The sequence below is a fragment of the Microtus ochrogaster genome, linkage group LG7_11, assembly GCF_000317375.1.
Source record: "Microtus ochrogaster isolate Prairie Vole_2 linkage group LG7_11, MicOch1.0, whole genome shotgun sequence".
Classification (NCBI taxonomy): Eukaryota; Metazoa; Chordata; class Mammalia; order Rodentia; family Cricetidae; genus Microtus; species Microtus ochrogaster.
In genome coordinates, this window is record NC_022032.1 from 995,201 (window position 1) to 1,008,294 (window position 13,094).

At 49.4% G+C, this 13,094-nt stretch overlaps 1 protein-coding gene across 5 annotated transcripts in view; it reads left to right on the forward strand.

Annotated features, from left to right (window-relative positions):
- The first annotated feature begins 10 nt into the window (after nucleotides 1-10).
- Nucleotides 11-13,094, forward strand: part of Ank1 (ankyrin 1) — a 182,076-nt gene continuing 168,992 nt past the window's right edge. For all 5 annotated transcript variants that reach the window (XR_003378308.1, XM_005362423.3, XM_013352009.2 and 2 more), the window contains exon 1: nucleotides 11-316. Coding sequence is in view for 4 of the 5 variants with exons in the window: in XM_005362423.3 (XP_005362480.1) it covers nucleotides 191-316 (126 nt within the window). In the remaining variant the exon portion in view is untranslated. The remainder of the gene's footprint in view (nucleotides 317-13,094) is intronic.

The following is a 13,094-nucleotide window of genomic DNA, read 5'->3' on the forward strand; positions in this document are numbered from 1 at the left end:
CCGCGCACCGGCCTCTCCTCGCCCTCCGTGCCCCGCACCCGGTCCCCGGGCGCCGCAGCCTTGGCCGCCGCGGGCGAGCGGCTAGCGCTCTGCGCAGCCGAAGGAGCCGGCTCTTCCCCGAGGGTGTCGCCGCCGGCGGATCGCAGAGTGAGCGGGCCCGGGAGGCGGGGACCGAGCGCCGCGACCCGCCATGGCTCAGGCGGCCAAACAGCTGAAGAAAATCAAAGACATTGAGGCGCAGGCCCTCCAGGAGCAGAAGGAGAAGGAGGAATCCAACAGGAAGCGGCGGAACCGCTCCCGTGACCGCAAGAAGAAGGTAAGGGGGCGGCGGCGGCGGCCCCGCACCGAGGCGCCTGGAGTAGCTGCGGGAAGGCGCTCGATCGACCGCTCTGGGTCTGACCCTCCCGGAGCGCCGTGGGGGGTGGCGGGCAGGGCACGCAGCTGGTGGCCCGGCGGCTGGGGCGCGCTGACCCGGAGAGTCCCTTCAGCACCTTGAACAGAGGCCGGCAGGCCCGCGCGCTTGGGAGGAACTTTTGCCGCCTCCGGGGTGGCGGAGCCGGCAAGGGGCTGCACCGCGGCGTTTTCGTGCTGGCTGCCTGGCTTTCTTGGGGAGCTGCTTTGGGTGATCGCGACAGGCGCTCCAGAGGTGGCACTGCCCGCTCCTGCTCAGGTGACCAGTTAGTTCTCCTGCGCCTCACGGAAAGAGCATCCTCCCCAGATCTCTTAGGACGACCGGGGCGACTGCCCTTCCTGACCCTGTGGGTCCGCGGGAGAATCTAGAAGACGCCACTCAGTCTTGGGCATTTGGCAACATTTTATGTTAAGGTCATTCCAGAGGAGTAGCTGGTGGCAGGGAGGAGGAAATTCCCTTAGAAGCCTCTCTGGGGTTGTCCAATCCGACCCAAGGCCTGGTCGGAGAAGGGCACTTCCATGGGTCAGAATCGGGGAATCTTTCATGGGACAGGGGTCTATGCTGAAACCCCAGGGATCCAGACCCCTGAAAGCAACTGTTGCTATCTGCGGTCCTTGCTTTCCGACTAGTGCATGCTAAGGGCCACCTTCCACTAGACCCACTGTCTAACTACCAACATCTGGAGGTCCACAGCAACCCAGCAGCTGCCTCTACCACCGGCTAGAGCTGCAGGAATGCCCAGGTTAGGAGAGCACGGATGGAATTCTGGGAGTCCGAGGTAGGGCTAGACCCTCGCTTCAGAGAGCCATTTTAACCTGGAGAAGTTGGTGTGGGACTGCAGGAATGTCCCCTGGCCCGAGAATGGAGTTCCTGGGGCTTCCTCACAGAGCCATTGCCCTTGCTTGAGAAAGACTTCCTCCCTGAAATCGTCTCATTCTGAGAAGGAAAGTGGAAGCTGCAGTTGACAGCAGTGTAGGGAACAGTCTACCTTGCGGTAGATGGCAGGACAGATATTGGCTCTTTTCCTGAAGACGCTTGGGTGAGCTGAGATGTTCACTGATTTTAACCTAAAGAATCACCATACCCCTGAAAAATACAAGTGTCTCCCCCACTCCTACCCCTCTTTCCCCATACCGATATTGGCACCTTGTATGTAAATAGTAATTTCACCACAATATACTCCTTAAGCAAGAGTGGAAGAGGTCTTTCCAAAACAATAGTGAATCCGCTCGGTCTGATGACACTTAGAAGCAGAATCCTATCAGGTCCCTGTTAGGGTCTCAGATGCCAGTCCTGTAAGTTAGCAGGGAAGTGTACTTCAGAGTGCCTGGGGTTCACCCACTTTCTTGGCGATGGTGTCAGCCTTCTGTGTTTCCATTCTTGTTCTCGATCTTGGGGCAAAGCAATCATCTCCAAAACCCACTCCATGTTTTTAACCCCCGTTCTTGCCTTGAGCTTCCTCTTTCATGCTGCAGATACTAGGGTTAACACTGACTAACAAACTAAACGAAACTCCCCTCCCCTTTGATTTCATTTTTTTTTATCATCTATGAAATCTCTTTGACTGCATGCCTTGCACCCATGTAAACACAGCAATTCCGATATTCACTTTACTTCTTGGATCTTAATCTTTGCATTCTTGGAAAACTTCATTCCACATGTTAGTGCTAGATGACAATAGGTTGCCTTCTTCCTGAATTGCATTGTTTTGACTTACTAACTGGTCACAGCATACTGCGTCAGTAGGTGTTCTGAAATCTTCCATACGGATTTTCATGGTTTTCTGCAGTATCCCAAGAGCTGTGATCGGCACAACATCTAGGAAGTTTTCATTCGAACTGATAGAGATGATGTGAACTCCCAGGACACATTCTTTATTGGGGGATGCATTGTGAGGGTAGGCAGGGCTACTTTCTTTGTATTTCTAGTGATTGTGAGTTCTATAAAACATTGAGATGGTCTGGACAGTCAGAGAAGGCAATGCAGCTAAAACCTATAGTAAACCATGAAACTACAGGGAGGAGGGAGACCCCAGAAGAAAAAGCGAGGAACAAAAGGCAATCTGGGAAGGGTTATTTATTTATTTGTTTGTTTTCATTTATTTTGCAAAGGATGCTGGGTATCAAATCTGGGGCCTTTTCATGCTAAGCAGGTGCTCTACCCTAGTCCCCCAAAAAGGATAATTTGGAGAATGTTCTTCCTGGGTCTATGTGAAGCAGGTTTATATAAGGTGAGGTCTAAATCCAATGTTTACTGGAGAAGCAATGTTTTAAGATATAGCATATTAAAGTCAAACAACGGAGGACTATCGATGATTTTACAGATGACCCAAGGCTCTGGAGCCATCTCCCTTGAGTGTAGAAAAAGAACTTCCTACATACAAATGAATACATTACTACAGAGACAGGGCAATTTATGGCAGTGGGAACCTGAGCCAAGGACACGCTGCATTTACTAGAAGGAAAGGTGTCTATCTCACAGGTAACTGTTTAACTGGGGCTGACTGAGCAGAGCCACAGCTCTCTCATTTGTAGGAATAATCGCGGTTGTAACCTGAATGGTGGCTGCTGCCTTTGCAGTTATGATACTGTGTGGGAAGGTGCTTACTAAGGGGGCTGTGCGTCAGGGATGGGAGTTGATGTGCCGCACTGACTGACACACATAGAGAACTCAGCTCCGGGACTGGAATTCAATCTGGGAGCTCTGAAGGTGCTCCATTCAGTTTTCTAGTGAAGGAGCAACGTCCTCATCAAGCCCTTGCTGTGCCTCGCTGCGGCTTGTTTTATTTTGCTGTTTAAAGAGCCAAACACAGCCATCCTGACATTTCCTGCTAGGTCCCCTTGCTTCTGAAGGCTAGAGTGGAAAGGAATAGATGGTGCGGCCTCTGTAAAGGCATTTGCATTTAAAAGGAGAGTTTTCTAGGGCTGAGGCAGCTGTGAGAATGAGAATCTGTGCCTTTGGTGTTCATCCAGAGATCGCAGCTAGGAGGAAAAAGAGATTGTGGAGGCTGAAGAGAAAGCTAGGCAGAGGACTGAGGAGGGGCAGAATTCAAGGAAGCAGCAGTGGGTGGCTGATGGCAGACAGAGCCTCTTTCAGGAGTTCCAAGCCTGTGAGTACTCTGGGGTAGCGTTAATGGGGCTCTCTCTGCGGCCTTTATTCTGTACACCGTCTTCATGTCGGATGCTGATGCACAGCAAGCTTTGGCCATGTTCTGTGTGTGACTGGGTGCTCACTGCCTAGCTCAGTCCTTCACACGCAAGGGGCGTGCAATGGATGTTTGTAGAATTAATGGTTTGATGAGTGAATTACGTTTGTTTCGGCTGGCCCAGGCATTGTCTTGGCTGCGGCATGTGTTCAGGTGCAAACTACACTCTTTGGCTATCTTTGGGGGAGATTGGAAGGGAGCCTGATGCATCTTTTCCAAGTCATTTGCATTGCAATAGCAACCTCAGCCAGGCAGGGGGACTACCTGGTCTTTGGGTGTAGCATTCTGCTGATGAGCATGCCGCTAGTCCTTGCAGGGTGTCTGCTGTGCTACATGTCAAGTGGTTTGAGCTGTTTGGAACAACAATTTCTTAACAGGGCCTCAAGGAGCCAAAGCCTTGTGAATACACAGTGGAAAGGTGTAGGCAGGAAAAAAAGAAAACTCCTGCCCTGGCTGCAGGCACAGAAGAGCTCTTGGCTCTCCTCCTTTGCCCAGCTTCTGGGCAGTGGAGATGGTGGAGGGTGCACCTGCTTAACTGTGGGGGAGTTGGTGGGATAGAATGGGGCAGGGTTGGGGACTGCAAGTTAGGCAAAGAGCTACAATTTATCTCCCAATGGGTTTATAAACTCAACCTAAGAGCTAAGTTGTAGGCTTCAGATAATGGTGTTCCTTATGTCTTCAAACCTTGGCCCTGTGGCTAGGCCAGTTTGCTAGCACATGCTGTAGGGTGAGGTGATATTTGTGTGTGCACTCCTCACTTTTGAATTGCCTAACTTTTGTACTGCATGTGGATTGTTAGAGGCACCCATTTATTAATAATTGTAAGACTTTAAAAACATATTACCACTTTGATAACCCTGTTTTGACACTTGATTGTAGTACATGAAGAACCTCAATAATAGGAAGCAGTCCCTTTAGCTCTGGCTGTGGCTGAAGGCAGGGTTTTTCCAGCTTGTTTCTTGTCCAGGGCCAGCCTAGCTCTTCCTTTCCCGGCGCATGGTATCTTCCACTTCCCAGTCATGAGCTAGAGCACCCTGGATACAGAAGTGCAATGCCTGGTGTACCCAGCACTCTGCAGTCTGTGGGTCTTCGCTCTTCACAGCTGCCCCACAAAGCAGATGAGGTGGGAGCTGATACTCGGCCTAGACCGTGGACCTCCTTAGGAAGTGGCACAGGTTGTGCCTTGCCTCCAAGCCTCTGTTTTCCTCACCTCGGCAAAGGCTGCTCATTTACCAGTTTTGCTTTGGTCTTCTCAATATGACAAGACGTCAAATTTAAATTCTTCTGTTTTAGCCGACAGGTGAGGGCTGTGCTCATAAGAGACTGTGGTAACATGGGTTGTACAAGATGGCTACTGCGCTTTGTACTGGAAATGTTCCCAAGGTTCACGTTCAGGCCAGGTGCTTCACTTAGGTAATGGGACATTTTGGAGGTGGACCCTATTGGGAAGTCATCAAGTCACTGAAAAAATGTGGCTTAGAAGTGCATTGTGGAAACTTGGCTTCTGCTCTCTCTTGTGCCCCAGTGGTAGAGTGAGTGGTTTGGCTTTACCAAGCTTTCCCCACTACTGTGTGCTGTTCTCATCACAGGCTTCAGGGTAACAGGGCCAAGCATCCACAGACTGACACCTCCAAAACTGTGAGCCAATGGGCATTTCTTCCTAATAAGCTGATTATTTCAGCTATTTGTTATAGAGGTAGAAATCTGATAGTACAGGGCTAATAAATTGTTTTTGGTTAAACCCTATGGCCAAACCTCAGTGTGAAACGTTGGTGTCCATCCGAGAAGGACAACACATTATTGTCTCAGTGCCACTCAATGAGCAAAAGGCTACTTTAAACTACACCTTCATTTCATTTCCAGAAAAGAAATGAAGTTGCTATTTGGAATAGATTTATTGTCCCATACCCACTCAATCGTCTGTGCAGTCCATATTGTGGCATGAGCTTGACTATTTCAGGCTCTGTTAAAGCCCAGCATGGGGGTGCAGCTGTATGTCAGTAGGTCACATGAAATAGGTCACATGAAAGTGGTTCCTGGTTTCTCTGAGATCTGGATTTTAGGAGCACCGAGCACAGCATATTCCCCAGAAAAGGAAAACTTACATTATACATCGTCAGACTGAAGCCAGATAATTACTTTGGACTTCTTGTCTCATTGACTTCCAATGTGACCAGATCCTTTGCCTCTGAAAAGATTGCTCTGCTGTTTGCTTGTTTTTCAAGGAAGACGGAGGCACACCGAAGTGGAGCATAGGTGCCCTCCCTCCTTGAAAAGGACGGGATTACAAATTAGAGGCTTAGCACAGAGCAGCAGGGCTCTGGTTGCAGCTGCCTCGACTGTGTCCAAAGGCTCCTGTGGATGTTTTGGAGTAGCCTGCTTGGTGGCTGGAAACTCCTAACTGAGCGTCCAGAGGAAGGCAGAGGTAAAGACTGGGTGCTAGGAACCCTCTCCTTTCCTTCCGGTTTGTCTGTCTTGACAAATGTTTCCCTAACTTTCTGATTCAGCTCTTCCTCCGCCTGCACATAATCAGCATCCTGGCCGTGCAATCACTCAATAGCGTGCTGATGTGAGTAACTGCGCAGCAGCCTCATTCCGCCATGGCCTCCTCCTTTCTCCTGTTATCGAGGGCGTTTGCATTTTACAAGGAATGCACAGAGCTAGTGCAGACTTCCAAGGTTCATCAGAACTGCCAGAAATGGGTAAGAGCTGGCCCTAGAGTTGTCTAGGGATGATCCGCAAACCAGCCTGGTTGCACAAAACTGGTCTTAGATAAAAGATGTGTGCTGGAGGGCCCCTGGGGTGGTGGGAGTAACTGCTGGATGAGGTCTCTCTGGGCTTATAGGGATCTTCCAGATGTGTAGGACAGAGCATCCAATCGTGCAAGTAGCATGTGTGGCGGCAAGGAAGTGGACTCTGGGTGTGGAGGTGGTCAGGAATTGTGGGCCTATTAAAGGGAGCTAGCAGCACAGGCTGGAGAAGAATCTCAGATGGGCCAATCAGGAGGGCAGAGGAGACTCTGAGGCAGAGAACATTACTTCAGCCTGAGGTAAGCAAGTAATAGAAACAACACCTATGCCCAGGCTGTCCTGAGCTGGGATGGCAGGTAGGGACCTAAAACCAATGAAAAATTAGAGAATTGTTTGGGTAGTGGAGTCCCTCCCCTGTGTGAGCACTGGAGAGGTGTGCTGTAGGGCAGTTCCAAGTTCCTTTTGTTGCGTGTTAGCATATTTGCATGTACGTTGACCTACAAAAGTTGTTGATCGTAGATGCGTGTGCTTGTGGGATTCAGCATTTACAGGGACTCATTTTTGCCTTGGTGTTTGGGTCGGTAGTTGGTGGCATCCGTTGTTGAGCTAAGGAAGAAAGGAGCAGTGGAAAACCATGAGTGCTTTCTCGGAATTATGCCCTTAGGTAGCTCCCTGGCAGAGAGAGAGAGGAGAGAGAGAGAATGCATGCATATGGGAACATCTTAAATATGGGTGGGGATCTGTTCAACTCTGTGCCCTCTAGCAAGGCCTGGAATGTAGGCGTTCTGGGTTCTTTAAATATGGCACATGTGGCTGAGCTGAAAGATGTTACTGGAGAACCCCACACCAAAGGTGGGCTAGAGGGGGCAAGGCCACCGTTCTACTTGCTTGTGTGTGTGTTATCAGGAGCTGAATTCAGGGTCTTGTGTATGCTATACAAACTTCCTACCACTGAGCTAGGTCCCCAGCCAGTTTTCAAACTTTTTGTGTCGAGATAGTGTTTTGGGTTAAGGGGACAACTCAGTGAGTTAAGTGCTTGCTGCACAAGTTTGAAGACCTCAATTTGGATCCCCAGCACCCACATGAAAAGTTGGGTGCCTGTAACCCAAGGGCTGGGAGCAGGAGCAGAGCCTTGAAGTTTGCTGGCAGCCAGTGGCATAGGTCAATGAGCTCAAGGTTCAGTGATGGATGCTCTCTCAAAAGACAAGGTGGACAATGATAGAGGAAGATATAGGACAAAGATAGAGCAGCCATCCCTGGCCTCCACATGAACAAGCACGGTGGGTACCACATCCCCACCCCTAAAAAGAGGGGGGCAGAGTCTTGCTAAATTGCCCAGACTGGCCTCAAACACCTTCTGCCACCGCACCCTGCCCAGCTTACTTTAAAGAAGGGGCTGACGCACGATTACCTATTTGCTAGCATGCTATACATTCCAAACACAGTGCTCTGTTTGCTCCATTGTTCTTTAAGGAGACAGAGTCTTTCTGTGTCACTCAGCCTGGTCTTGGAAACCTGGACTTGAGTGATCTCATGCCCCAGTCTCCCAAGCACTGGCCTTGCAAACATATACCACCAAACCTGGTGACACTGGTCATCTTTGATGTGTGTTTATAGACAATTAAGTTTTCCTTTTAATTCTTCTCTGTATTCACACAATTAAAAAAAACCCGACACAGATAATTTATGCATAGACAGAAGAAAAAGACGAAGGATGCCCTGCTTGTCAAAGAGGACATCTGAGCCCAGCCTTCTGGGGAGCAGAGCTGGAGTTGGTAGATGATGTCACACTTCAATTAAGAATCCCAAGGTGATGTGGACTAGAGCCAAGTAGGCGACAGTGTCCTGGCTCAAAGTGGAGCTGGACCACGGTCCTTAAGACATCTGGGCATGGAATGAGTCCATTGTAAACTACCTTGAAAATAGGTGTTGGGCTTCATACTGTACTCAGCCTCTGGAGTGATCCTCCAAAAATGCAAATCGGTTTTGCTTCCTACTCAAAACCTTCTTTGGCCTCCTGATTTCCCTGAAATGAACTCCAGCCTTATTAGCCCTGGGCCGCCTGGTCGATCATAAATTTATCATCCTGTCATTTCTGAGATGAACTGCAAACATCTTCAGGACCTTAAAGATGAAGGCTTTCACTTGCTGCTAGAGTTTCCTGCATCTAAATCCTTAGCTTCATTCACTTACTGCAATTCTTCCATCAGAGCTCAACGTTGCCTTCCTAGTTCTAAATAGCCACCAGGTAAGGCTCCCTCCCGGTAATACTCCTGGATATCTCTCAGTAAGGTCCCTGGAACCTCAGAATGGCTTTAGGATTCTGGAAGGAGAATTACTATGCATAAACTATCGGGAATCTAGTAAGCACTCAATGATTTCAGTTCAAACACTCAGGTTTCCACTCCCGCCCACCTCCAACATCCACCCCGGGCAATCTAAAACCCCAACACAGGCACAAGAGGCTGTGGAGATGTGAGTGGTAAAGAGAACCTCGTGCCTGAGAGGCTAAATAAGATTTCAGAAAATGTAGCCATCGGAATTTCCCTCTTTAACTCTAATAAGACTTAAAGCATGAAAATTTAGTCCCACTTGTATATAACTTAAATATTATGAGTTCCTTTCCAGAGATGGCTATGAAGGTCGATTCTAATGTTTGTTTAGCAACACCAGAGTTTTCGGAAATGACTTAGGAAAGACTGGAGAAATGTGAATCCAACCATAGCTCAGTGAAGACTCAGAAACAAACCAAGCCAGAACAGCTTTGGGGTCTGCACCGTGTGCAGGAGTGGCAGTAGCTGTACAGACGCAACTCCCCCCTCACCATGGATGGTTAGCAGATCCATGTTAGAGCTGTCCACAGGGCTGCATTGATTTCTGTCTACCCTTGACCCTGGAAATGAGCTTCTGCTCTGAGGTCACGTGGAACTGGAGACTGGTGGGATATGGGGTGATTCCCATCATCACTGTCCTCTCGCTGATGGTTGCCTGGCACCTAGTGCTTCCCTGGTCAGTCTGGGGAACCATGATACCACTGCTGAACTCGGAAGGGAGGGCTATTTTTTTTCTGCTTTAGGTTGAATAAACCATTAGACTGTAGACAAAGTTTCATGTGTGTGTGTGTGTGTGTGTGTGTAGGTGTCTTCTTCCTTGTTTTACACATAATGAACTTAGGAATTTATGCTGGCCACAGCTCTATTTGAAGGACATTGAAACGACGTTCGAATTTATCAGTCTATTATCTCTGCCTGTTTGTCATGTGATCTGTTATGGATAGAATCCAGGGTTTCCCCCATGCCAACCAAGTGCTCCACCACTGAACACAACCTAGCCTCCTCCAGTTTTAACGCTTTCCACCCAAATGTCAATATTGCTGCCACAAAGCAGATGGGGAAAAGTGCTGTGTGCAGCACAGGGGATCCACCATGCTGCCAACTCTCCGTGAAGGGGTTGATAAGTGTCAGGTTGGAGGGATGCTGACTCAGCGGGAAAGGCGCTAGCTGTGCAAGAATGGTGACCTGAATCGGATCCCTAGAGACCAAACCAAAGTAGAAGGAGAGAACAAAGTTGTCCTCTGACCTTCCCCTGCGCACAGTGGCACACATGCCTGGTGGACCATGCACACACAGTACTAATAAAGGGTTCTGAAGGACTGGCAGGCACACGGCGGGGCAGACGCTCCTCTGCCCTCTGATCTCAATTGTGCTGTTTCCAAGAAGCTTTGCTGCTCTTGCCCATCCAACCCAGTGTTTCTTCTTGTTGCCAGAGTTACTTTAGCAATATTTTATTTTATGTGCATGGGTATTTTACCTGCATCTATGTCTGCGTACCACTTGTGGGCCTGACATCAAAGGGGCACAGAAGAGGTTATCAGATACCCTGGAACTGGAGTTACAGTTACAGTTTGTGGGTGCTGAGAATTGGACCTTGATCCTCTGGAATAGCAGCCAGTGCTCTTAACCACCGAGCCACCTCTTCAGTCCATAAAATTGGTGGTTGTCACTCCCTTTCATGGACCCCTTCAAGTTACTTTTCCAAGGCCTCTAGGGCAGGGCCAAATTCTTTCCAAGGGCAGCAGGCCACCTATTAGCTGACTGCTGCCAGCCCTCTCCGTGGTCCTGGGCTAGCGCCCCACACGGGCTGCTCCTTTGCATTGTTTCCTTCCCATTGCCCCATGTCATAGTCCACTCTATAAGACGACAAACTCAGCAGTAAATGCATATTAACGAATACATGGGAGGTACCCAACACAGAGTTGTGGTTTTTCTCGTTCTGTGTCCAGTCTGTGCAGTGCCTGGTTCTCCAACGCTGATGCTGCTGTGAGCAGATGCAGAGGGGACAGTGGACAGACTGAGCCCAAGGCTGCTGGAAGGTTATCTGTGCTCAGTCGGCATGTGAGGTGACTGGAGTATAGGTCTCTGCTGCTGCAGAGCCTGTGTGTTTCAGTATCCTGTGACTCCGTCTGCCTTATTTAGGGGGGATGAGGCTCCTCCTCTTCCTCCTCCTCTTTCTCCTCTTATTTTTATTTCAGTGGCATCTGAGGGGGTAAGGGCCACAGGTGTACATGAAGGAGTCAGGATCCTGATGACCTACTCTTCACAGTGCAAGGTGACTGACCTTGTGGCCAGCTGTCTCTGACATGCTCTCAAGGTCACAACTGGAGGGAGTATCATCTCCTGTAGCTGAGAACAGCGTAGGGCACTCTGATTCTGGGGGAGAGGACTGACTATCTGTGGCTGCCCCCTTTTCCTTGAAAGCAGATTCAGCATTCTGTGGCATACAAGATGCAGCTTGCCAGTCAGACCTGTTGTCTTAGGAGACCTAGGTGTCTTGGAGACTGTTAGAGGTTTCATTGGGTTTGTGTTGTGGCAACAAGTGGTATAATTAACTTATAAGGAGAAACAGGTGAGTTTGGCTCACAGTTTTGGAGTCTCAAGACCATAACCAGGCAGGCACATTGCTTTTAGGCCTCTGGTTGGGATGCCATATAGCGATAACTGAGAGCACATGGTGGAGCCCTATTCAAATCATAGAAGGCTAGAGTCTCAGATTCCCATCAAAGACATATAACTGAAGACCTTTGTACTCCCTGCTAAAGTTTCCATACCTTCCAATAGTGCTACCTGGGGGACCAAGCTTTAAAGACACACGTTTTGGAGAACACTCAACATCTAACTCAGAGAGATGAATTTATCTATTGGGGGCACTTCCTAGAATTTTCAATTACTAAATTTCTCTGAAAATTCTGTTTCGTTTTGGTTCTGTAAACCAAATATTGGGGCTGGAACCCAGGGTCTTGCACATGCATCTCCAGTTCTTAGACATTTGAGATGGGGCCTTGCCATGGCCCCCAGGCGGACCTTGAACTCAATGCTCTTCCCTCAGCCTACCCAGTGTTAGGTTCACAGGTATGCCCCCGCAATTACTCCGCCATGAACTTCTTTTTGAACCAGTCTTTGCACCAGGGGCCATCTCTCCCATTCTCAAGTGCCTTGCTTCCTTGTTCTCATGGAAGCCTGGGTGCTAAACACTTCCCCTGTTTTGTTCAGTAGCTGTTCTGCAGGGGTTGGGGAAGAGAAAGTGTCCCAGGAAGGCAATGACTTGGTGGAGGCTGCCATCGACCTAGAAACTCTCTGTAGCTGTGTTTCTGGAAGATGAGCCATCGGATGCCCTGGGGAGCAGGATGCACAGGGCCCTAGATCAGAGCCCACATGCCATCCAAGGCTTCATGTTGTCCATCTTCTTTGCAGCCCTGCAGGGAGTGGGGAGGCTCGCTTCTATTTTACAGAGACAGTGCACTTCACAGTGGTCCAAAGTGGCAGAGCCGAGGAGAAAGTCTCCGCCTCTCTCTCTGAAGCCCCAGTTTGTAACAGACACTTGGTGGCATGTGTAGGATCAGTGGGTCAGGGTTCCCATCATGTTTTGGTTTCCTCATCAATCACCTGCCCACCCTGCTTCCAGCAGGAAAGTAGCGAGGATTATCCAGCTGCATCTGATGTTTCCTCCACAGGGGAGGTTGAACAGGGAATGCAGAGGGCAAGCAGTGTCTCTCATGCTCTCCAGACTCTGCTCTTGGCTGGTGCACAGGACATCCATTTTACAGCGAGATTCAAAGGCTCAGGGAGATCAAGGCATAGTTCCTAGAGCTGGAGCAGGGCTCCATTGAGCTGCCTGGCTGCAAACTGACGGGAAAGACAGGATGGATAAAGGAGGGACTAAAGACATTTAAGAAATGTATGTTTGTGTAGGGTGTGGGTTCCAGTGTGCATGCATCTGGAGGCAAAAGGATGATTTGGGGTCACTCTCAGTCACTCAAACCCAAAGCTCGAGGTTTCTGCTAGATTGCATAACTAGCAAGCTCTAGGGATCAGCCTGTGTCCACTTCCCCAGCATTTGGGGTTGTAAAAAAAAATGCTACTACACAAGTTGTGTGTGTGTGTTGGGGGGTGAGCACTGGAAAGCAGAATTCAAGTCCTCATGATTATAAGGCAAACACATTATTGTCTGAGTCCCAGCCCCTGGACACTGTTGTTGAACTCAGCACAGAGCCCAGAGCTGAAGTGAGCTCCGTGTAGCAGCTCCCTTGACTGATGAAGAAAAGGCCAACCCACAACCACATCAAATATGGGTACCGAGCTAGACACAGCTGTGGGCATAGGTGTGTGATTGTGTGTGTGTGTGTGTGTGTGCGCGCGTGCGCGTGTGGGCATGTGCATTCATGTGTGTA